Source organism: Rhinichthys klamathensis, unplaced genomic scaffold (genome assembly GCF_029890125.1).
Source record: "Rhinichthys klamathensis goyatoka isolate OS25496 unplaced genomic scaffold, OSU_Roscu_1.1 h1tg000731l_1, whole genome shotgun sequence".
NCBI lineage: Eukaryota > Metazoa > Chordata > Actinopteri > Cypriniformes > Leuciscidae > Rhinichthys > Rhinichthys klamathensis.
This window is the reverse complement of record NW_026607144.1, coordinates 395256-422650: the sequence shown is the minus strand read 5'-3', so window position 1 is coordinate 422650 and position 27395 is coordinate 395256. Positions and strand designations below refer to the sequence as shown.

The window sequence follows — 27395 nt, the reverse complement described above, 5'->3', positions numbered from 1 at the left end:
AAAAAAAAATGTCTCAAAACTATTGAACTGCAGTTTATATATTCAAAATTTTGGGTAAACATAATGGTAATACTTATTAAGTTTCTGGGTGAACTGTCCCTTTTCAATAACACTTTGCTTTTCAAAGGAAGGTTTTGCACGTACGTTACCAGAGGTTTTTTATAATAGAACATATTCCGGCCCGGAATTATTTTTCTCTTATGATAGATCTGAAAACAGACTTTTCAAGTAGACCCGGGTGTCACATCAGGGTGTTTATTTGCCAGTTTTAGTTATGAATACCATAAAGTTAGGATTTCCTGAAATCATAAAAAGTGATGCTCTCTGGAGTTGTGTTGTATTAAACTCTCTTGCTTATGTTGACGGCTGTTTAATTTGGGGCTTAAAACCTCACATGGCTGTTGGCTGTTTTGATACAGATGAAATATTCATTATTTGATCAAGAACGGATGCGTACCGGTCGACTCCCTCCAGAGCAGAGAATCAGACTTCAGCCATATCAGAGCAAACCGCCCAGCAGCCCGATGGAAAACCCCAAACACTGTTCAATCTCAGCCCGATCGACTGGGCCAAAACTCATTTTCTAAATGTATGACTTGTTGTCGTCCCTGTGCACGTGGAGGAACCATCTGCCTTCAAGCTGCCTTCATACAGTGAATATATTTGCTCTTATTCCCAGAGAAGAGACCAGCATCCTTCAGGTGTGTGTGAGATAGATGAGCCAAAGAGAAGACTGGAGCTATTTTCGCCCATGCTGGATATATACGATTGGATTGACTACTTCTCCCAGATGCAGAGAGTTTCCACTCATAGCCGTTACGAGACTCTCGGCTTTGATCAAGATTCGGACTTCATTAAACTGTCGGGATTCTGTCTTAAAACTCTCGCCTATTTTCAGTCTGTCTGGTAAAGATTTTCAAAAAATACATACAGTGCCGCTCAAATGTTACAAGGTTTGGGGTCAGTCAATTTTATCTTGTGAAAGAAATTAACTTTTTTTTCTAGCAATTGGACACATTAAATTGATCAAAAGTGACCGTAAATGTTACAAAAAAATGTTACAAAGGATTTCAATTTCAAGTGATTGCTGTTCTTTTGAACTTTCTATTCATCAAAGCATTCAGAATAATGTCATGGTGTTTAATATTAAGCAGCACAACTGTTGATATTGATAATAATCAAAAGTCTCTTGAGCCACAAATCAGCATATTAGAATGATTTCTGAAGGATCATGTGACACTGAAGACTGGAGTAATGATGCTGAAAATTCACATTTTCACACTTGACTGGGATCTTTAAGTCATGGGTCAATTGACCAAGTAGTCGACTAATTATCTTTATACGTGTATGCATATAAACATGCGCAAAAGTTTACATTCACCTTGCAGAATCTGCTAAATGTTAATTATTTTAACAAAATCATACAAAATGGATGTTCTTTTTTTTATTTAGTACGGTCCTGAATTAGAAATTTTACCTAATTTTTTTTTACATATAGTCCATAAGACAAAAAAATTGCTGAATTTATAAAAAATGACCCTGTTCAAAAGTTTACATACCCTTGATTCTTAATACTGTGTGTTGTTGTTACCTGGACTATCCACGGCTGTTTTTTTGTTTTGTGATGGTTGTTCTTGAGTCCCTTGTTTGTCCTGAGCAGTTAAACTGCCCAATGTTCTTCAGAAAAATCCTTCAGGTCCTACAAATTCTTCAGTTTTCCAGCATCTTTTGCATATTTGAAGTGAACCCTTTCCAGCAGTGACTATGATTTTGAGATCCATCTTTTCACACTTCGAGGGACTCAAACACAACTATTAATAAAAGGTTCAAACATTCACTGATGCTCCAAAAGGAAACACGATGCATTAAGAGGTGGGGGGTGAAAACATTTGAACAGGATGACATTTTCAATTTTTTCTTATTTTGTCTAAATAACAAATCTTTTCATTTAGTACTACCCTTTTAAAGCAACAGAAGATACTTACATGTTTCCTGGAAGACAAAAGAATTAGCAAGACCTGAAGGATTTATGTATGTATACATATGAGAGAGAGAGAGAGAGAGAGAGAGATTATTTTTATTTGTTTGTAAACACATTTGTCTACCGTCATCATGACCCATCCAAACTGTCGGTAACATAATTTTTGATTGTGATTTTGATTGTGAGTCTCTGATTATACCGCAGAGATCTCTGCTCTGATGCAAGCCAGCACATCTGAATATTTAATATTCTGTCCAAAAGGAGCTTCTTTGTATGCAATGGCTGTAAAACTGCTGGTTATGAGCCAAACAATTCTTCTCTCACCTCAAGGCTGCTATTAACAAAACTCCCCGCCGCAATTTTAAACGGCACATTCAGAGATGAAAACAAGCAAGCTGCGTTTAAAGATTCCCTGATGAAGTCAAAAGATAGTTTGTTCATCTAAGGGCCTCACCATTTGAAAAAAACGAAACAAAAAAACAAACAAGTACAAATGGGAATTTTCCTTAATTATTAATTGCTTTGAAGAGATGGTTATGAGTCTCTATTTTCACATCGAATGAAGTGCAAATGGAATAAGCTATTTGTGCATTTCAGCCCATCATCAGGTGATCTGGGTCTACTTCTTATGAATTCTGTGTATTTGGACATTCAACTCATGTATCATCTTGTTTTTTGCATATTATACAGTAGGGGAATATGCACTTTCAGATGTGGGGATGTTTACACTCTTCAGGATGCCTAATTGATCCTATGAATGGCTTATATTTGCACATTAAACTGGATTTGAGAAGGTATTTAAAAAAGAAATGAAAACATAGTGGCAGCAGAAAACTGCGATTTAAAGTACAGCAGGCCTGTGTAATTATCACTGTGACATCTATGACCCCGTGTTCTTTTCTGAGTTATTCTGTACAATCTGATCTCAACTGTTTCTGTGGTAAAGCTTTAATCTGACGTCCGAATCTTTGGGGGCTTTGGTGTACAGTAGTACATATGAAAGCGCTATATAAATGTCTCATTCATTCATTCATTCATCTGCGAGCGTGATGGAGGAACTAACCAATGAGTTGTGTGCGTGTCAAACGCAATTATTTTTGCAGTACTAGACGATGAGCTCACGTTGTAAAGGACATATAAACATCATTGATTAATAGCTATTTGAAATTGTCAATTCAAATTGATTTGAATAGCGCTTTTCACAGTACAGCATTTTTAAGCAGCTTTGCAGAAAATCATGGTGTTTGAAATCAATGTTTATAATTTTAATATCTTCATGCCTCATAGTCGCATTTGGCAGATTTGTATACATTCAGGCAATAAATATAGGCCCAGTTTCACAGACACGGCTTAGATTAAGCCAAGAGTAAGCCTTAGTTTAATTAGGACATTTAAGTAGCTTTTAGAAACGTGCCTTAGAAGAAAAAAAAAACATTACTACTTATGCAAAACAATTGCACTGACATATTTTAAGATAAATCAGTGCATTTTAGTCTGGGACTAGACTTACGCCCTGTCTGCGAAACCGGCCAATAGTGTTCACTAATGTGTTTTCCTCTTGTTAAAGGGTTAGTTCGCCCATTTAAGACATGAAGTTGTATGCAATCCTTACCAGCACTATAGTGCATACACACTGACCCACTTAGACCTGGTCAGAGTTCTGGCCCCTGGAAGTTTTTCAATAAAGTACTCCCGGTTATTTTCCGGGGCCACAAAACTGTGCGTTTTTACGTGAAAAAATGATTTGCGTTTCAAAGCTTGATTAATTTACCACACAAAAAACACGCCGGTCAAAATTCATACCTCAGTTTTAATCGGCACTATTTTCTATCCATTTCTATCAATCCGCGCTGCTGTCAACGTCAACAGTGCGCACGTTCCGATCAGCTGTTGATAGCGCGACTCGCTGACAACATGTCTGACTGCGAAACTTCTGATGATGAAACCAATTTTAGCACAATGTCAGACGGATCAGATGATGAAAGTAATTTTAGCACAACGACAATGTTATTGATTGCAACACAAAACCTCAGTTGTGTGTGTGTTCAATCAAATAGTTTTCTCATCATATTGTACCAATATCCCTATACTGTTTTTATATTAGACATCTTTTCACATGTTTTATAATGGAGTCTAAACATCAGCTTGTTTACCGTAAAGTTTAGACATGGGATCATAAAGTTAGTAAATAGAGCTTACCCGTGTTACTGGTACAGCAAAACTCTTTAATTTTCCTTTTCCTCCTTGGTTGGGGATGTAATCGTTTTCGCTGAAGTGAGCACTACACACACGAATATCCTTTATTCTGGATATTTTAGCTCCCGCAGAGTAGCCGATGGCAACCAGCCAAAGCTGTCTCATAGTTATATTCGAAACAGGAAAACGATGGAATCTGAACTTTGATCCCGGCACATCGTTGTGGTCACAGCCTGGGAATTTACAAGTTCGCACCATTGTTAATTTAATACTTTTTACGTCGTTGTCAATCGATTGTGTAAACACTATGGAACAGCTGATCGGAACGTGCGCACTGTTGACGTTGACAGCAGCGCGGATTGATAGAAATGGATAGAAAATAGTGCCGATTAAAACTGAGGTATGAATTTTGACCGGCGTGTTTTTTGTGTGGTAAATTAATCAAGCTTTGAAACGCAAATCATTTTTTCACGTAAAAACGCAGTTTTGTGGCCCCGGAAAATAACCGGGAGTACTTTATTGAAAAACTTCCAGCGGCCAGAACTCTGACCAGGGAGGTGACAACAGAGTGGGTCGTGTGTATGCACTATAGTGCTGGTAAGGATTGCATCAAACGTCATGTCTTAAATGGGCGAACTAACCCTTTAAATCTCCTGTCTGGTTTCCTCAAGGTTCCATTAATGACAACAGGATTCATTATGTGAGGGAAACAGGATTCATTATGTGAGGGAAACTGAATGTTGAGCTAGAAATATTTTAGGGTGGGATTTGATTTTGTCCATCAGGATTGCATTAGATTGTGCTTTGTTAGGTTTTGAAATTGTTGCGTGAAGCTTGAGTATTAAACTAGGCTCTCTTTCACGTCTTATTGCGCTTAAACCACACAAAGTTCACATAAACATAGACTGTTGTCTTTGAATGTAAACAGCAAAGAAATCTCATGTGTAAATTAGATCCGTGTATTAAAGTGAAAGCAGCGTAATATACAGTACCTACTGCTAAATATACTGTTAATATGAACCAAACAACAAAAGAAAAACAGAAAATCGCTCACTGCTCTTGATTGAATAACTTTAGTAGCTTTAATAAGAATACATTTCTTACTTGAATGCTGCTGTTTAATGCTCTGGTGAGGAGATAAACATGGTGGACTGTGTACAGCTCACTGAGAGGCGGAGCTATGCTAATAGGGCAGATTTCGTTCCAGTCGTGGGCGGGGCCTGTGCAATGTGATGTCACATTGCATAGAAACTGCAAACGGCTTATTCTGAGACACTGCTTATGATTTATTGGAATAAATAAAAAAAGGAGTGGGTGGATTTGTACCCTTACGGGGGTGGTTGTGTACACACACTGTTGACACACATTTATGTTCAGACATGTAAACGTGAATTTTGCATAATAGGTCCCCTTTTAATTAAAAGTGTTAGTGTTTAATCTAGCATTTTATGCCGGTTTCCTTGGAGTGAGATGATTGTTTATCAGCTGTAGCCGTGTTGATCCACCGTGGCTGCTGTCGGCACTATCAGTTCATGAACTCAATCAGCCGTGCTGCGTATACGCCTGGTGTAACTTTCAGGAAATACATACAGTGAGCCCAAAAACTATTTCAACATGATTGTCATTTCATTAGATATCATTAGTCTTCTGAAAACTAGATCTTCACTCATTTCTCTTCGTCATTTTTGCTCAATGTGTTTTAATCAGCTGGGGTTTTGATGACAATTGGTGGATGTATGAAGTTAGTTCTCCTCATGTTCACATCTATTGTTTTATAATTTAAAACCTATAACAAACATCACTAATAGAGAAATGCTTTGCTGAAAAAGCATGCATGTGTGATGTTCGTTCACATTTTCTTTATAATTATCCAATGCTATGACATTCATGTTCAAGTGTTTAGAGGCCACTGTACAGATGTACATATTTGTACTATAACTATTAACTAGAAGCTGAGCTGTTGAGGGGGTACATTTATTTGAAACGTTCTGCAGAATTGAGTTTTTGTGGTTTTATCTGAAGTGACACATCTCATAGGGATCTTAGAAGCGGTGCAGGTGTCTGGAGTTGTGTGTCTTCCAGCTGAACAGCAGGAGGAGAGCGCTTTATCCTGGCTCCTGAACGGATGGCTATTGCAGGGAGAGGGGGATCTCTCCTCCTCCTCCATTATGCACGTAATGAGGCATTAAACACTCTTTAACATCTTTATCAGGACTTTGTCTCAGGCGGCCTCCCGGCCTGATGGTGTTTCAGTGGTTTGTAAAAGCAATTATATAACCTAAATTTTTTTTTTTTTTGTCAGAAGAAAGCATCCCTATAACTTCTGAAAGTGAACAGCAGTGTTTTAATGTAGCATAAGAAGTATTTGTCATTTTAACATCAGTGTAAACCAGGGGGTTTAGGGTTTCAGGTAGGCCTACATTAGGTTTATTTAACAAGGCAAGTCAAGTCATTGTTGTTCATGACCCCAATTCTTGTGAGCCGTTGGGATATGCATATTGCAATATGTAAATTTGCGATATTTTGATATATTGTGCAGCCCTTTATGCTCTACAACGTTCACCATGCACACAAGGCTTTAACTGAGATTTGATTTATTTATTTAAATCATTTATTTAATTATATTTTAAATCATTTATTTATTACAAGTTCTTATTTTAAATTGTTATATGTCTTTGCTTATTTAAAATCAATTTATTTAAAATTCTTTCTTCATTAATTTGTTTGATCTTTTATCATTTATTTATTTATATTTAAATCATTATTTATTTTCTTTTAAAATAATTTATTCATTTTAAGTCCTTGTTTATTTTAAATTGTTATGTTTATTTATTTGGAGTCATTAATTTTATTTTTTAAATCCATTAATTTTAAATATTTATATGTATTTTATTTTTGTAAGTATTTATTTCAAATCATTATTTTAAAATAAATTATTTTATTTATTTTAAATTACCTATGTATTTATCTTATATCATTTATTTATTTTAAGTTATTTATTTTTTTAATGATAAAAAAAAAAAAGATTATAGAAGATGGTTATAAGCATAGGCATGCGGTTGTTTTTTGTTTTTCCTTTGAATCTATTTTAATAAAAAGCGGCACTATGATTCAGGAATTAATATGATAAACGACTGTTATTGGTCATCTTAATTCGTTTCTATTTCATATTGTGCATGCGTTTATGTATGAGTGGTCTCTGGGTGTGTGTGTGTGTTGTGTGGGGGAGAACAGCTGCTCACACGCTGTGCTCGTGCTGATAATCAGCACTCTCTAACGAGCCAATTCATCTCTCGTTAACATTTGTTATGACCTGCAGGAGTTCCCGCACGGGGAGTTCTCACTCTTCCCTGATTTTCAGGGTTTACAAAGCTCTCGCTTCCCCAGATCTGTCGTCGAAGCCGGAGTGGCCAGCCAGCCTCGCTACCCGTGTGAAAAGGGTGCTTGTTAGTGAACAGATGGAGCTTTTCAAAGCTTTCCTTGCTCTCCCCACACACTGTAAAAGCCCTGGAAGCTTCCTGACCCCTGCAGATGGGATTCAGAGACACTGACAGGTGCATCCATCCTGTCCTGATGACACCGCCTGCGTTCGTGGCTCGGTCTGTATGTCTTCACCTGCCAGGTCTCAACACCACTTAGGGCGGTTTATCGCGAAGCCACGCTCAAAAGGGCAAATATTTGACGTGTTTGTGGGATGGAGCGTGCGCCCACTAGCTCTCACACCAGCAGATGTCCCACAATCCCTGTTTGCCAAGCTGTATTGGACGTAATGACTGCTGTCCTGCTGGAAACAAACACTTAAAAACCAAAGATTGTTATAAAGAGAGATTTTAGCACAGAAACATCTAATGTGGACTTCCTTATTAATTTGATCTAACATTTGCAATTGAATGACCTTAGGCATGTTGGGAATATCAAACTACTTAAAAAAAAAAAAAAAACGTTTTGTATTTTCTGTTTGACTTATGACACTTTTCCAAAATTTGAAGTATTTATCCCACAATGCTGTGCTCTCAACTTGACCTATTTTATTGTATTATTTGATTGCAAAGACATTTTAAGCAAAACTGTACATGCAAAACAACAGCAAATTATGCTATTCACATTTAATTGAAATGACCAAAATTACAGATAATGTTTGTATCATTGCCGAAGTCAATCCATAAGCGGCTTTGTTGTTGTTGACATGAAAATACTTAATCACTATGCTAATTTGCAAATGGGTGAATTTCTTGGAAGTGCTTTCCAGGTCTCATTTTACATCGAAAAACCTAAAGAAATTATATTGTGCATTTAAAAAAAAAAAAAAAAAAAAAAAATATATATATATATATATATATTGCGGTGTGATATTTACACGACAATTAAACTAGTTTGTCTCCCCATTTGTCATTATTATAATACAAAATAGTCTTTTAAAGCAGTTATTAATTATGCTAGCATTTCTTATATGGCATTTTAATTAAAAAAAATTGACTTAACAGTGTTTTAAATGTAATACAGTGAAAAAATAATTAAGAGAGTGTAATGAGATTTATCATTTAAAATTAGGCCAATTATTGCAATGATAATTGGGCAGTAAAATGCTTAAATATCATGAAAATGTCACAATACATTTACAAGAATTCTAAAGACTTTATTGCATTAATGCAAAACGTTTTTATGTTTATGTTTATGTTTTTTTGGGTGTGAAATGTGATCTTGACCTTTCTTGACAGGTTACCTCAGATTCATTCATATTCTCTTTTGAAATATTCGAAATATATAAGAAAACGTGTCTGATAACATCAGCATATGGTAATATGTGTAGCAGCGTCTCCTGACTTTGTTTAACTGTTGAAGCGGCTGGCATGTTTTATTTTTAGAGTACAGTATATACATTATGTACTGTACATTATTCAGTAAGCAAGTATTTTATTACGAACAACAGAGTGCAGTGTAAAAAAAATCTCATTGTTTGGCTCCTGAGTGTTAAAACATCACTTACAGCTTTGTGCACTTATTTAAAATATATTTGACTCCACTTGTAGCATGCGCTCGTACACTGAGTGCTGCGTTCTAGTAAATAGTAAACCGCTTTTGTGTGGCTGCAGAGGTTTGAAGAACATGGTGTGAGTCACTCAGGAGAGATCCTCACACATGCAGAACAGCAGAGATCTCTGTGGAGGTTTCGTTTGAAGAGGTGACTCAGCTTCACTTGAGCCGGGTTTCCTGTCATCCTCGAGTGTGTGAGTCACTGCGGAGAAACATTAATGCAGAGTATGCTTGTGCGTCTGCATATTTTCTTTTGGTAGTGTTTTCATCAAACGTAATGGATTGCTTAGAGAGCGTACATGCTATGGATAACGTTAAAGGAAAAAAAATGTAAATGGTCATAATTTAGTATGGTCGGGCTCCATACTGGTAGGGCTGCTTTTCACAATTCAATACATTTCTGATGAATAAAAATCATTAACTTTTTAATTGCGTTCTGAAGATGTTCTTGAGGTGTTTTCCCATGCACATCATGCCTTAGTGTTGGTTTTGGTTGCCAGGGCATTGCTATGCAGAATCCCTAATGTGTTTTGGGTGGTTGCTAGGGCGTTGCTAGGTGATTTGCAATGTTGTTTCTTTCTTGCCCAAGACAAGAGTCCACCCGATATTCTTTACGATATTCTATTCTTTCTTTCTTTTTATAAAATCCCAAATTTATTTACTTTTTATGTAATTGTTGTTATAAAATAATGTAATAATTCTATTTAGCAATGATGCATTAAATTGATAAAAAGTGACAGTAAAGACATTTATATGCCTTCGGATGAGACGTTAAACTGAGGTCCTGACTCTCTGTGGTCATTAAAAATCCCAGGATGTCTTTCGAAAGAGTAGGGGTGTAACCCCGGCATCCTGGCCAAATTTGCCCAGTGGCCTCTGTCCATCATGGCCTCCTAATAATCCCCATATATATATACACTGATTGGCTTCATCACTCTGTCTCCTCTCCACCAGTAAGCTGGTGTGTGGTGGGCGTTCTGGCGCACTATGGCTGCCGTCGCATCATCCAAGTGGATGCTGCACATAGGTGGTGGTTGAGGAGATTCCCCCTTACATGTGAAGCGCTTTGAGTGCCTAGAAAAGCGCTATATAAATGTAATGAATTATTATTATTATTATATGATTTCTTTTTCAAATCAATTTTTTTTTGTTTTACTTTGAAAGAATCCTGGAAAAAATGTATCATTGTATCCAAAAAAATATGAAGCAGCATTGATAATAATAATAAAATAATAATTGTTTCTTGAGCAGCAAATCATCATATTCTAATATTATTATGTGACACTGAAGACTGGAGTAATGCTGAAAATCATGATCAATGCCATTACAGAAATAAACGACATTTTAAATATATTAAAATAGACAACAGTTCTTTTAAATTGCAATTATATTTAAGAATATCACTTTTTTATGTTTTTTTTTTTGTTTGTTCGTGAGCATAAGAGACAAAAAAAAGTCAATTTTTTTGTGTTTGTATAAATATATTTATCTCTCTCTTTCTCATCCATCTCTTTTCCACTCCTTGTCTATGTATGTTTCATGCATAGTTGGAGCATGTATAATGTCTCATAAAGCAGCTTCAGGTCAGTGTCTTCTTAAGATCCTCCTGTGTAGAGAGAGATCTAGTAACTGAGGTGGAAAGTTGAGTTTGGAGGACATCATTATTTCCTGTTCACTGCCCACTTCTCTCTCTGTGTGGCATAAAAGTTAAACACATGGAAATATGTATTGATTAAACTGAACACTAGCCAAAACAACGATTTTCCTTTTCTTAGTTTATTTCACCACCGTCGAACAAGCTATAATGTTAATATTAACCAACATTGAGATAGTATTTAGCCTTTTCTTTTTACGTCACATTACAGAGATAAAATGAAATGCGTTTGGTGTTTCGTGTTGACTTTAAGCTGTGGATGTTGGACTCGACAGGTGGATGTGTCTGTCTCTCATTGCTTTGGCTCCGTTCACATCCTCAGAGCCTCCGATCTCCATAAGCCACCCACAATGCTCCTCACCTCTTTCTCAGCAGTGCACAGGGCCAAATCAAAAGCTTAATCCGCCCCATGGGCTTCTTCCTTGAGTAGGATATCATATTTAATTGGCCTGGCCTGACCTGTCCTGTCCCCTTCTCATCATTTCAGAGGTCTGTGCTGTCTTCTAATGCATTCATCTTGAGGAAAACCATCTCCCACACCGGGCTTCCCTGTATCTAAAGAAGCTCCTTTTTCAACCTTGCTTTAATTTCCCTCAGGAGTGAAGCCTGGCGTCCGTTCAGTGTTGCCCAACAGTTCGTTCACACTGGATTTATGCACCCGTTTGGAATGGATTATTAGATTCCTGATGGAAGTGGAAACATACAGGGGTGCGTTTTCCGAAAGCATCGTTAGCCAACTATGGTCGCAAGTTCCGTCGTTACCAATAGAGTTCAATGGGATTTGCGACCAACTTGCGACCATAGTTGGCTAACGATGCTTTCGGGAAACGCACCCCAGGATGACTTGGGTTTGGGGAGACTTTGAACTATCTGCCCTGAGGTCATACCTTTTATATTTTATAACAAAGGGGCGCCCATTATTTCTCACACACTGATGATATTTATGTATGAATATATGTATTTTATTTATTTATAAACTAATTTGTAAAGGTATTTATTTATAAATATATATATTTTTTTTTACATTTTATTTATTAAAAAAAATTATTGAATTATTCATATTTATTTGAAGTATTCATATTTATTTTCTTAAATTGACTTGTTTGTTAATTAACAAATTGTATTAATTTTTACTTTTATTTACATATTTAATTTTAATTAGTTTATACATCACAATTGATCTTTCTTCTCACTTAAATAATTTAAACTCAAATTAGTATTTCATGTCTATTATTTACTTATTCAGTAGCTATATAAAAATCTGGATGATGTACAAAGTAATTACTATATATTATTTTTTATTCAACCTCAAAATGATTTAAACTGTCTATATATTATGCCTCCGTTTATTAATGTAATTTGTGCAGTTTGAAACTCTCCAGCATGTTAGGCATCTCACAATGACAACCGTTTTTTTTTAGGTGTGAATTTTCAGATTGGAATTCATGAGAAATGTCAACAATAACAAAATTGCAGAGGCAACCGACAAGAATAGATACTGTTGGTTTTCATTCTTTGAAAATAATTCATGCGTTCTTAAACTCCATATGGCCTTCAGCGGCGGATGATTATTAGTGTGAGACGGGGCTCTGGTTAATTTGAGCGTGAAATCTTCGAGCATACTGTAGATAATACAGTGAATATATCTCCTCCCGAGGGAATGAGGGGCCATTGTTTGGAAAAGCTTAATCAGTATAAGACTCTGTCTCTGGATTAATGGAAAAGCTCAGCAGTGAAATGTAGTCTGCTAACTTTCAGTTCTGAAGGATTGATGCAAAAACAGAGAGAAAAAATCAGGTGTATGATTCCCGTAGTTTATGCCTTGAATGCCGATGGATAAAAGGATCTGCCAATTGCATAAATGTACATGTCATATCAGGTCATCTTTTTGCACCCCCAAGTGAAATTAAATATTTACAATCGCCGCTGGCTATTCAGTTTGGACAGATTTATAGAGCAGTTCATGCAAACATATTGATCAGGCCTGTCAACATCAATGAATCTTCTTCTGTTTAGAAGCTAAATGTTTTTCTATCTTTATGCATTGATATAGCATGCTGCTTTTCATAAATGTTTTTGTGTGCGTGTGTGTGTTGCAGATTTCCAGTGGGTTCAGGGCGACGTGTGTGAGGTGCAGTTAATGGTCTATAATCCGATGCCATTTGAGCTGCGCGTCGAGAACATGGTAAGCTCTATATATCTATCCATCTATCATCTATCCATCCATCTATCCACCTATCCTCCTATCCATCTATCCTCCTATCCATCTATCCTCCTATCCATCTATCCTCCTATCCATCTATCTATCCATCTATCCATCTATCCATCTATCCATCTATCCATCTATCCATCTATCCTCTATCCTCTATCCATCTATCATCAATCATCTATCCATCTATCATCTATCCATCTATCATCTATCCTCCTATCCATCTATCCTCCTATCCATCTATCCATCTATCCATCTATCATCTATCCTCCTATCCATCTATCCATCTATCCTCCTATCCATCTATCCATCTATCCTCCTATCCATCTATCCATCTATCATCTATCCATCTATCATCAATCATCTATCATCTATCCATCTATCCTGTATCCATCTATCATCTATCCATCTATCATCAATCCATCTATCCTCCTATCCATCTATCATCTACCCATTTATCCATCTATCCATCTATCATCAATCATCTATCCATCTATCATCTATCCATCTATCCTCTATCCATCTATCCTCCTATCCATCTATCATCTATCCATTTATCCGTCAATCATCAATCATCTATCCATCTATCATCTATCCTCCTATCCATCTATCCATCTATCCATCTATCCTCCTATCCATCTATCATCAATCCATCTATCCTCCTATCCATCTATCATCTACCCATTTATCCATCTATCCATCTATCATCAATCATCTATCCATCTATCATCAATCATCTATCCACTATCCATCTATCCATCTATCCATCTATCATCTATCCTCCTATCCATCTATCCATCTATTCTCCTATCCATCTATCCATCTATCCTCCTATCCATCTATCATCTTTCCATCTATCATCTATCATCTATCCATCTATCATCTATTCATTTATCCATTTATCCATTTATCCATCTATCCATCTATCATCTATCATCTATCATCAATCATCAATCATCTATCCATCTATCATCTATCCATCTATCAACTATCCATCTATCATCTATCATCTATCCTCCTATCCATCTATCCATCTATCATCTATCATCTATCCTCCTATCCATCTATCCATCTATCCATCTATCATCTATCCATCTATCATCTATCCATCTATCATCTATCATCTATCCTCCTATCCATCTATCCATCTATCATCTATCCTCCTATCCATCTATCCTCTATCCATCTATCCATCTATCATCTATCCTCCTATCCATCTATCCATCTATCATCAATCATCTATCCTCCTATCCATCTATCCATCTATCATCTATCCTCCTATCCATCTATCCTCTATCCATCTATCCATCTATCATCTATCCTCCTATCCATCTATCCATCTATCCATCTATCATCTATCCTCCTATCCATCTATCATCTATCCATTTATCCATCTATCATCAATCATCTATCTATCTATCTATCTATCTATCTATCTATCTATCTATCTATCTATCTATCTATCTATCTATCTATCTATCTATCTATCTATCTATCTATCTATCTATCTATCTATCTATCTATCTATCTATCTATCCATCAATCTATCAATCTATCAATCTATCAATCTATCAATCTATCAATCTATCAATCTATCAATCTATCCATTTATCCATCTATCATCTATCATCTATCCATCTATCCTCTTATCATCATCTATCCATCTATCCATCATCCGTCCGTCCGTCTCTATCCTTCTAAAGTGTGAAACAGAATCATCCATGTTTAGACAAAAAACCAAAGTGTTTTATATTGTTTTTTATTTTACTATTTAAATTTTTTTTGTTTTGTAATTGAAAATGAGAGAGAGGTAATAAAAGAGAAGAGGAGTCCCATACACACACTCTTCTTCGTCTTCGTATGGAAAAGACATTTAGTTTGCTAAGTGCATGTGCTCTTTAGTTTAATTGCTTTTGTGAAGATTCAGAAAACCCGTGGTTGACATTCTAAAATCCTAATCATGGTAGAAAAAAAGATTTACATCATCACTGTCAGAGAAAACGCAGATTTTATTTGTGAATACTTCTTTTTGAAGTGTATAAAAATGGAAAAATTGTGCTGGAAACGTGTTACATTGCACCTACTCAGGACATGGTGTTTTTTGACAAGGCTGTGTTTGGGGACATGATGTTTTCATTGTGTTTGCAAATGTCATTGCCAAAAATCTTTTGTTTTCTCCACTCTACATATTATCTGCACTTTAGAGTTAAAGCTGAAATGAGATGGTGCTGTTTATTGGTGGCTCGAGGGCCACTTTGGTCACTAAGACCTGATCATAATGACAGGGGAATAGAGGCAGAATCACACTGAAGAGATCAAGACAGTTTGTGTGAATGTGGGAGAGAGGTTACGGTGTCTTCCTGACACTATAATGGGCCACTCATAGAAGACCCAATTACCAGAATCCAGCCATGTGGAGATGTTCCTAAGAAACCAAGGTAATTGTGTATCAAATGTTGCTGTCCTAGTTCTGTCTGCTCTCTACATAGACAACTGTCTTCTAAGAGGCGCTTCACGGAGAACACATTCTTGTGTTCCATCCCAGCTTTTATTTTTAGGGCACAATAAGGCATCTTAAAATTTTTGCAACCATTCTTTCTATTATTTTGTTTTAAATTTTTGTTTGTAATTGTTTGTATTTATTTTATATTGTTTTACTCTAGTTATTTTTATGAAATATTCAATTTATGTTATTCAAATGTTTTATTTTAACCTTCATCCTTCCCTCGCATCCTGTAACAAATCCTTCCCTCACGGGTCAAAATGACATGAATCCCTAAAATTATACTTCTTTTTTTTTGTCCAGAAAGCTTATAATATTTTTTCTAATTTTTTATGGAATTTTTGGGGAGATTTTTCATTATTGTTTTATTTTATGTACCTTGAAATTTCTAGATTTTATCAATAAATAATATAATTTAAGCACATTCTTCACATTCAACTTAAATTCAAAATTTCTCTCCAATACATGCAATAACCAGCTCAAAATATCTTACATTGGATCAATTTGGGTGTCTATGCTGACCTCTTTTGGAAAAAAATAAAATAATTTAACATGATATTTCATGACTCTTCATGAGTTCATGATTTTTTATGTTTTCTATGTATACTGAAGCATTCCTCGCATTCATTTAATTCCTAAGGGGGTCAAATTGACCCGCAAGGGGAAGGATTTGTTACTCTTTTTTTTATTTATTACAACCACATAAACTCCTCGATTCCAGTTAAAACAAAATTGTGTGTGTGTTCGTGGTTCAAGTGCGACAAAAGTCCTAAGGTCTTGGACCACTCCGAAAAAAAAAAAAAAAAAAAGAGTTTCGGGTCAAAATGACCCGAGGAGAGGATGAATTACATAGCTTGCTGCAATCCATTCGTAGGATTTTTGCAAAATTTCACACCTGTGATGCCTAACGCTGTCTAGGTAGGCAGCTCACTGAGGTTAGGAACAGAGCTATATTTGTATTCTCCAAAGGAACTGAATACCCACTTTTCTCAAGGGCACAATAGTGATGGAACAGGTCTGTGATTGTAGTGACTGTTGGTTTAAATCTACTGTCTTTATGTTAGCAGCTCAGATCCATAACCATTAGACCATAGACACCCCACAGACTCAGGGCACAGGTGTGCGCTCCAGCTAGAGGTTATACGCCAATCCAAAGGTTTTTTATGTCCTTTCCCACCAGGCATGGACTTTAGTGTAGATGTGTGAAAAGGAAAATGACTCTGTAGGTGAGTTGTGTGCATGCCCAGATCTGCCCCCAGATGGAATCAGCACGATGCCCTATAAAACTCACAACCAGTGTCAGATGGCACCGCGGATGCTGCCAGTAGGAACCAGTGTGACCTTACTGCTGACCTTACAGTGGCCGTACCACAGTGCTGTCTGTTCTTTCAGCATCTTACTATTTACATCTTATGTCTGTGGGTTTTGCTAATATTTATCCTCAAACTGTCAGTAAAACCTCATAACTCCACCCTGCTCAGTCTTAAATGAAGTGCCACACACATTTTGGACCGTCTCTGCTTGTTTGCAAAGCAAAGGTAAATAAAGAACTGGTTCTTTGAGTAAGTACAGCATTTTCTTTACTCGGGAAACAATACTATTTGTGGAGTGGAGAAGAGTCTCAGTCTAGCGTTTGTTATCGAGTTATAGCCAATACTGTCTTTAATAGCTTTTGCGTAGCACTTCATCTTTTATACCATGAGATTTTGGCCAAATTACTGAAAAAAAAAAGAACACCCATATACTGTAGCTACAATACACTTTATAGCCTGTACATTGAATGCGGCCATTTTAATGACGGACAAAACAAAGTTGTTCACACATTAATGTTGTTGATATCACAATATCAACACATTTTTAAAAATTTAGAATAATAGTGTCTTTCACTTTCCTGAAAAGTAGAGATTGTGGATATACTTGGTTTCCGCCTGACAGTGATTATAATATATGACACAATTGTATTATATAGATATATTTATTACATATATTTTTTCTCTTTGTTACTACTAGGCCTAATGTGTTTAATTTTTTATTCATTTATTTTATAATTTTGTAATTTAATTTATTTATATAGGCATTAAAAACTGTTTTGCTACATATGAAATATTAATTGCAAATGTCTTCAGTTCATGAAACTGCTTTGAAAATATTTCTTGACTCTGCTCTCGGTTTAATTAAGTGCATGATTATGGTACGGTGCTTTTGAAAATGGGTTGTATAATTTTTGTCAGGTGGAACAGGGGAAAAAAGACACACAAAGAGCACATTTTTCCACGGGGTCTTTTTAGCAGCGGAAGAAAGTCTGCCGTTAGACATCCAGGCCAGAAAAGAACAGATCGTTAGCATTAGTTGTCAAGCTAATTAACCTTTTCAGGAAGGAAATGCAAATGAGTTATTTCAAAATACGGCTTATACAATAGTGAATCCCTCCATATAATATGAGCCGCAGGTTTTACATAGTCAACTGTTTTACAGGTTAGGCTCTTACAACAGGCCTTCAGAGCTGAACATGTCACTGTAGCCTATGGCTAATTAAGGTTTGACTACATAAAAGCAGAATCTTGAATTGCATTTGTATGCCTCTTCATTACAAAGCTGCTTCAGAGTTTGAATGAGGAAGACATCTTTGAGTCTTTTGAGTCTCTCTCTTTACGGTCTAGACAGTGGAGTTGTTCAATTTGCTGTAAGTGATTTCATGCGTTTTACTAACTTCAGCCTGACTTTGATTTTACTGACAGACTTTGAATTAGACCGGCACAATTTTTTCAACCTAGCCATCCAAAAAACACGTCAACAAAGCCAAATGCTCTGTTTTTTGATCGACTTAAAAGCATGGGTTGCTCTCCCGACTCTTTGTGAGATTTTCATAGCATCTGTGCAGAGATGTTTATGATTTCTCAGAACAGATATATCAGTGAGCCTGTTTACACCTGGTCAGTTCATGTGTTTTCTCTCATCGGATAGCTATCCAAACGTAAAAAGGCCAGATTTAAATCCGATAGATTTAGGGTGCTTTCACACCTGCCTCATTTAGTTCGATTGAATCGCACTTGAGTTCGTTTTCCCCCTTGGTGCGGTTCGTTTGGGCAGGTGTGAATGCAGCAATCACACTCGGGTGCGCACCAAAAGCGGACCAAACAAGCCTCGGTACACTTTCAAACCAACTCTGGAGCGTTTCGTTTGTGGTGAGAACGTGATCCGACCTCGAACAGACCCAACTGCCAAAGAACTGCGCATTTTTGGACTAAACCAGCTGCCATAGTCAAGCAAAAATATTATTTAGATTGTCAATAGCGCTCCCTTTAAGCCATGACTGACATACCGCGTTCTGCACTCTCACGAAAGGATCAAGCTCGTGCTGATTCTGAACATACATTGTGAGCGAATTCTCCGCATGTCTGCCGGATTTTCCTCCTCTTTGTTTACTTCCGGGAGTTCTGTTGAAATTTTCCCGCACGTTAATTCTGACCAATCGAAGTGCAGTTGTGGAAATACGTTCAAGACACATCTGGCCAACGAGTGATGTGGATGTTATCACGTGACTGCATTTTGGTTTGTTTCATCAACTCATCAACTGATTCGGACCAGAGCGATCAGTGTGGTGTAAAAAAAGGAACCAAAGCGCCTTAGTCCAGACCAAATGAACCGAACTACAGATGTGAAAGCACCCTAAGGGTGTATTCACACCAGGAAAGTCCGATAGTTCACTTGCTTTGGTCCGGACCAAATTATTATTATTTTTTTTTTTTTGGTACGGTTCGCTTTCACACTGCTCTTTTTGGAAGTGAACCAAAATTTGTAAACAAAACCACACGTGTGCTAAGGTCGTCCATTCATTGGACAAGGATTTTCAAGTAGGGAAATCAGGAAGTGCAAAAAAGGCTCAGCTTGGAGATATTTCATGCTGCAATATTTGTTCTTTTACTAATTTTGTGTTATTCTGTACAAATGCAATATGAAGAAACTAATGAGTATCATATGATACAATGTCATCTATACAATGTTGTAATTCGGATTTTGAGAAGACGACGATGTGCTGCAAGACGGTTCCGGCGGAGAGAACATGCTCTCATGTGCGCCCACCATGGCATGCTGACAGTGGCACTGCGCAGATAAGGTATAAAGATCACTTTCCCATAAAAACAGATCACTTTCCCATAACGCAACTCCGACTACGGAAGCCTGTTAACTCAAAGGCGCAGTGCTTTCTTGCAATTGGGTCGGTTCATGTTCACACCGTAAAAGAACCGTACCAGAGTTCGTTTGGAACCGTACCGAGACCACCTCTTCAGCTGGGTCTCGGATCGGTTGTTTGGTCCGCACCCGAGTTCGATTGCTGTATTCACACCTGCCCAAAAGGTCCGCACCAAGGGGGGAAACGAACTAGAGTTCGATTCAATCGAACCAAACAAGGCAGGTGTGAAAGCACCCTAAAATACAGAAATTTAAACCACTACAGGAGGTGGTCTGAGACGCATTCCAGATGAAACTGTACAAGTGTAAATGCATCTGGTTGTTGAAATCACATAGCCTGTGTACATTTTATTCCTCCCAAAATGTTAAAAAATAAACGTATAAGAGCGTTTTATAGGCTATATGACATTTTATAGCCAGATATGACAGCGCTACTTAAACATGCATCTCCACAGATGAGTAGCTGAGTATCTCTTCAGAAAACGCAAACTGCAGCAAATGAAACTGAAGTGGAAACTCGCAGACGCTCAAAACACAATCATCTCCATTAATAGTATGAGACTCAATGATCTTACCAGTGCTGGTGCTGCTCTCTCTCCTATTGCACTCTTTGATCAGGAAATTAGCTGATGATAAATAAAATGCTGCATCTTTTTTTTTTTTCTTCATTAAATATTTAGTTCGACTCTGTAATATGTTGGGTGTGAAATGTAATTCCAAATTGCTTGACTAAAATGGCTTGACTTTAAAGTTCTCTTTGGATAGATAGAAAAGTTTCGTGTCACAGAGACGTTGGACACTGAGCGGACCGAATATCAGGAGAAATGGAAAATCCTCTTTCTTGATTCTTTTCCCGTTTAGTTCAGAGTTTAATTGGTTCATTCAGGCTAATTTGATGATAACCCCATAATGCACATTTGATGGAGTCTGAGTGGTGTCTCGTGTATGAATAGAAAACTCGGGAAAACTATCCTCGGAGAGCAGCTTGACTTCTGGAGGTGCAGTAATAGTCGGCCCTCACCTCCACGACGGAGGAGTAAACGGCTGGTTTTCAATCTGTCTCTGTCTCTCGCTCTCATCTGCCGCTGTGATTCTGGGAACGCTGGTTCCTTTCTTTGTAGTTCTGTGAACAAGAGCAATTTTCTCCATGGGTAATGGGCAGAGCATGCTGGGAGTGATTTCATCTCCTCCATATCAGATTGATATCAGGATGATTGATTATATGATGTTTGGAGTAAAAAGAAAAAAGGAAAGGAGCAAAAAAAAAAAAAAACTAAAATCTTGGTCTGTCACCTATGGTTTTTTTTCATTGATCTATTTCGGTCTTTTCATTCTGCTTTTGACTTCTGCATTTGTGTCTTATCTCTTTATTCTAGTGTTATTATTAAGATAGTAAGACGCGTGTATTCTGCCATAAAAAAGCTCAATTAGGAGGTTCACAAAATGCCCCAAAATTGTGTTTGTTATTTTAGTTTAGCTTTTTGCTGTATTTGGTAAATGTGTTTTCAGTTGAAGTTGAAAGATTTAATTGCTGCCTTGTGAAAATGTCATGTGCTGTTTATGTTAATCATCCTCTTTTTGTAGATTGAATGATTTTTCCTTTTAGTGAGAAAAACATAAGTCAGGACAGAGAACATATTTAACTCCTCAGGTGCTCAGCAGCAATACATTAATATTTACACAATCTACTGAGCTAAGAAAGATGCTTTTTTTTCTCACATTGTTAGTATTTATTTATTTATTCATTTGTTTATTTGTGTTTTTTATTTGTTTTGTGTTTAGATGTTATCAAAGTTTATTTAGATTCGTTTTTATAGTGTTGTTATGTATTTATTATTTATTTTGTTTGATTTATTTATTGGTATTAAAATGAGAACAATAAAATTCATGAAAATGTAGTCATTTACTCGTTCTACACAGTTATAAACACAACATATATATATATATATATGTGTGTGTATGTGTGTAACTATATATATATATATATATATATATATATATATATATATATATATAAAACATTACTACTATATATTTACCCATGTGTATTGAGCACTACATACTCTGTGACTGTGTCCCTCAGGGTCTGTTGACATCAGGTGTAGATTTTGAGTCTCTTCCCGCCGCTCTGTCTTTGCCAGCGGAGTCGGGCCTGTATCCGGTGACTCTGGTTGGAGTTCCACGCACCACAGGCAACATCACCGTCAACGGTGAGCTTTACAACACCACAAAACTGCATTCAGTTTAACAACTCTAATCAGAACTCAAGCTGAATATTCAGTGAGGAAATAATGATGATTGGCTTGTGAATATATATTCAGTTTTTTTTTCAAAGGTATAATGTGCAGGAAATATTATTGAGTAAATATTGAGTACATTAAGTAAATATTAAAGTAGTTTCTGAATTCATCAGTATTCTAGCGTTTCAAAATCAATGGACCAGTGAAGGTAAAAATGAGAAATTAGTTTTTACTGAACGTTTATTGTTCAACATTGGTTCATAATGGTGTAATAATGCAGAAATCAAGTCTGCCTCAAACTGAAAAACAAGTAAAGTGTTTCTCTGCTTGAATAAAGCAGCTAAATATCCTCTCATTAAAATGGGATAAACTCATTGATCCCTGCTTTATGGCCATTCCAGCAGTTTTTAATGTCTACGAATCATGAGCGTGTTTCGGAGAGACTTTAATGAGCTCTAATTGCCTTCGGATCGTTAGTGCGGTCTGTGATTATGCAAGATTTTTAAATATGGTTTTGACTAATATAGTTTGTTGTGCAGGGTACCACACGTCGGTGTTCGGGGTGAGCAGTGACTGTCTTCTGGAGGGTCTGGTGGGGGTGAAGAGCAGCGGCTGTATGGTGGAGGTGGTGCCGTCACTCCCACGACTGCAGCTCTGCACGTCCTTACCGAGGTTCACGCTTTCCTTCTTCACAATATACAATAAGATTAATTATAAGGTGATTTAATTATATCACGTTCTCTTATGATCATATTTTAGTTGCTGCATCCTGCTTGCAAAACACGGTTTTATAGAGATGTCACTTTGCTCAGTGCTGTCAAATATCAGAGGAAGCCTTCGTTCAGGTGGTTATTCTCAGCCTCAGACAGCATGCCCGATTGCTCATGGAAAGCCCACGGACCGCCTGATGCATATTGAACACCGAAATAAAGTGCTGGCAGGAAATCTGTTGTGATTGGCTGGCTGCTGATGGCAGGTTAGGGAGTCAGGATTGCAGCGTTTTTTTTATCAGCCTACCAGATAACAAAGTTTTGCCGCAAAATTCATGCCGTTGATTCTTTGAAACATATAATATATTATTGGTTGAAAAAGAATATTAAGGTGATTGTTTGAATAAGATTCCACACTATTTAATGCTAGAAGGAATCATAATTTATATATATATATATATATATATATATATATATATACGTATATAAATTATTTTTTTAAATAATTAAAAAATCGGTAACACTTTACTTGAAGGGGTGTGCATAAGACTAACATGACACCTTCATAATCATGACATGACACATGTAATGAATATGAAGGAAGTTTTATGCATGTTTATGACAACTGTCATTAAGTGTCATTCGCTCAATTATGACATTTTTAATGCAAATATGACATTGTTTGAGATGTCTTTGTTATGACACCTTGACATAAACCAATACATCATAACCTGTCAGTGTCTTTGTCATGACAACTTGACATTACTAAGACAACACAACCTGTCATAAACATGACATAGCAGATTAATTATCAAACTTAAGAAACCACTTAGCTTTATTGGTTAAAATTAAACTGTCAGTTGGTTGGTTTTGACATTGGCTGTCATGAAGCCATTATAACTTTTTAATGACAAATTTAATGTGTACCACTGTAGTTGAGGTCACGAAAAATATTCATGACACAGTTATAATGGCCTCATGACAGTCAATGTCAAAATCAACCACATGACAGTTTAACTTAATGTCAAGTTGTCATGACAAAGACACTGACAGGTTATGATGTTATGGTTTATGTCAAGGTGTCATAACAAAGACATCTTAAACAATGTCATATTTGCATTCAAAATGGCATTATTGAGCGAAAGACACTTAATGACAGTTGTCATAAACATGCATAAACCCTACTTCATATTCATGACATATGCCATGTCATGGTTATGAAGGTGTCATGTCAGTCTTATGCACACCCCTTCAAGTAAAGTGTTACCAAAAAAGCTAATAATAAAATAATTTAGTTTTTAATAATAAGGAAAGAGAGGAGGAAAGAGAATAAAAATGAAGCAGAACACTGTGTGTTTGTGTGTGTGTGTGCGTGCGTGTGAGTGTGTGTTTGAGGCGAGCAGGGGATTCTCGATTCTCAAAACCTGCAGGCAATAATGTTTTCTTAATCAACTGGTGTTTTGGTTTTTTTTGATGGATGAATGAAGTCAGTTCTCCTCAAGTTCTTACATGTGTGTACAGTGGAGGATACACAGGTGGTGTTCAGTCTGTTCCTCAGAAAACTATAGTATAATCTTCAAAGACTACTTTTACACTGCTTTATGCTGTTTATTTATTTATTTATTTTAATGCTGCATTGCTCGAATCATGTTGGGGAAATGTATTTTTCAGGCTTGTCCAGCTAAAGGTCAATCATGTTCTAGTATTAATCAGCTAATTATCAAAATAAAAAATGGCTCTTTTAATTTAAGGCGTCACTACAGACACCATATTGAGTCTCGATTTCTGGATTCAACAACATTAGAAACATTGATTGTGGCACATGTTTTGGGTCTGTTTACATTTTTACATGAGAACCATTTTACGTACTTTTATGCGGGTATTACGACGATAAACTCTTTTACCCTCTTTTTTCACTTCTTCTTTAATATGGCTTGTTTGAGAAGATTTTGGCAGGCTGTAGACTCTGAAATATCCCAAAGCACCCAGAGCTAATTAGAGTAATTCCTTATATAGACACACACACACACACACACTCACACACGCACAGCATTATACTCCATTTGACAGGATTGTCAGTCATTTTAATCACATTTAGCTCTGCAGGAAAAGCTGCTGGAAACACATTTATTCTCAAGTACATTCAAAATATTATTATTCAAACTTAAACAAAATCAGTCTGAAATGACATTCAGAATGAAATGAAATGAAATTAGTCGATTTAGTGTGGCTCTGCTGGAATAAAGGTTTGGTCAGAGAGAGGAGATATGTAAAAATGAATGGAACAATTTGTACCTCCAAATATGGCAGCTGTATAAATCCCACCTTTCAGTTAAAAGTATCTGTTATCATAGTTTATTTACTCTAGAATGTGCATATGAATTAAGTTTAGCCTCCGATAACTATACAGTTTTTCAAGCAGAAATGCATATTACAAACAGTTTTGTTGATTTTTCCTTTTCCTGTTCAAGTGAACCGAACTGTTTTTTCCTTAACTAAACTTTGTTTTAGTCTTTTTTTTTTTATGACAAGCAAATTAATCAATTAATAGAAATTTTTTGTTGTGAATATATGTTTCAGAAAACAAAACGCTGAGGCCTTCATTTTAATCTGGACATTTTGATCCATCCACACTCATTTTCACTTTCTTTTGAGCTTCTTGAGGCACTTAGAGTCAAACTTCAGTGCAAATGCTTTTTGACAAAAACTATGGTTTGAAGAAGACGTGAAAAATGTATTAAAACTTTTAAATGATTGACTAAAGGTTGTTTAGACTCTCTGAGTGGAACAAACACCACGATTGAGGGGAAACTGATGGAACAGAGCAGTTTTTAAATGGACCCTGCCTCAGGGTGTTCCCTCATTTTAAAGACTTTTGATTTTTCATACACAAAGGTGAATCTGACTTTTTGCAGCATGCTTTTGCACATCCTCATGATCTGTTTTTTTCTCATTCAACTAGAAGCGTGTGTGGCATTGCTAAATTAGAGGTGATATAAGGGGACAAGCCACATGAGAAATCATTGAGGCGAAGCCCTAATAAGGCGATTGACTCTTTTAATTGAACAGCGGCTGTAGGAAAGAAGGTTCCACCTTTCAATTAAAAGAGTCATTGAACTTATTGACATCGCCATTGGCTGGACTTTACAATAGTCCTCTAGGGTGTGCGCTATCTGGACCAACATGAAAATACATTTAGCAAGATTTTGAGTCAAAGAAGCAAAAAATTTTTTTGTCAAGGTTATGGTGACGTAATCGAAATGTAAGCCTGGTAAATAAAACTGTTTAGAAGTTATTATTTTTCTATTAAAGAAGATGAGAGCTATGCTTCATTGACTAGAAAATAGCTACCCAAATCTATCTATCTATCTATCTATCTATCTATCTATCTATCTATCTATCTATCTATCTATCTATCTATCTATCTATCTATCTATCTATCTATCTATCTATCTATCTATCTATCTATCTATCTATCTATCTATCTATCTATCTATCTCTCTCTCTCTCTCTATCTCTCTATCTCTCTATCTCTCTATCTGTCTAAGAACATTAGAGATGTAAATGCATACATCAAATTTCAATTGAATGAATATGCAAATGAATAATTGATTATAATAGCTATAATAATACCGAGTGTTTTATATTAATTTATTTAGCAGACACTTTTCTCCACAGGTGCACTCTGAGATTCTTGGTTTATTATGCAAGGCAATCAAAAGAGCTTGTCAATTGTAAAAAGTTAAACTTTTTAAAGTAAAACTAAAAGTTAAAGCCCTTTAAAGTAAAACTTATGCCATTTTTTTTTCACTGTTGTAAATTGCCCCTGCATTTACGTTTGTGTCTTCAGAATGTTTATGAAAGTTTTTACATTTAGCATTTACAATCTAAATGAAATTAAATATAATCAAATTGTGTCAAAGCAATTATTTACACTCCCAATGAACATTTAAGGATTTTAATCTTTGTATTTTTTTCTCTCTGTCCAGGTCGGCTCATCTGTCTAGTGAAGACCTGTCCACCAGTGTGTCCCTGCAGCTGTTTAATGGAGAGACCCAGCAGTTGACCATCACCCTGGAGAACATCGGCACAGAGACGCTGAACACGCTGGAGCTGACGTCCAAAACTCTCAGCACTAAAGGTACACAAAACACACAGTCTAAACACCATCTCGCTCTTTATCGCGCTGTAAATGCTCCGGCGGTTTCGATTCAGCTGTAATGGGACGGCGGTTCAAAGGCTGTGCTGATTGTTCTGAGTTCGTAATAGAGTCTGTGCATTAGTCTGATCACTCGAGCTCATCTGAGTTTCCCCGTGACTCCACTGTTTTGATGTGCTCTCTCTTTGAATAAAGACGTCTGCTTTTACGCACATTCGTCTCTGCGTCTTTGAGGATGGAAAATAAGACCACATGATGCTCTTAGTGGTATTCCACACACATGTGAACATGAAAAGCGTTGTCTTTGGACTCCATTTCTCGGTGTGTGTGTGTGTGTGGGTCCTCTAATCCCAGACAGCTTTCAGCATCGGTGACTGAGCAGGTGGCCTTTATACACACACACACCCACACGCACACGCACACGCACACACACACACACACACACACACACACACACACTCTCTTCTTTGAAGTTGTTGTGGAGCTGTCCTTTGACTGAGCTGCGTGTGTGTGGA

At 36.6% G+C, this 27395-nt stretch overlaps 1 protein-coding gene across 2 annotated transcripts in view; it reads left to right on the top strand.

Annotated features, from left to right (window-relative positions):
- The window catches only part of trappc9 (trafficking protein particle complex subunit 9), a 224905-nt gene that overhangs the window by 52583 nt on the left and 144927 nt on the right, over positions 1–27395 (top strand). For both annotated transcript variants that reach the window (XM_056242579.1, XM_056242578.1), the window contains 4 exons: positions 12965–13050; positions 21855–21981; positions 22551–22683; positions 26711–26862. In XM_056242579.1, coding sequence (XP_056098554.1) covers positions 12965–13050; positions 21855–21981; positions 22551–22683; positions 26711–26862 — 498 coding nt within the window. The remainder of the gene's footprint in view (positions 1–12964; positions 13051–21854; positions 21982–22550; positions 22684–26710; positions 26863–27395) is intronic.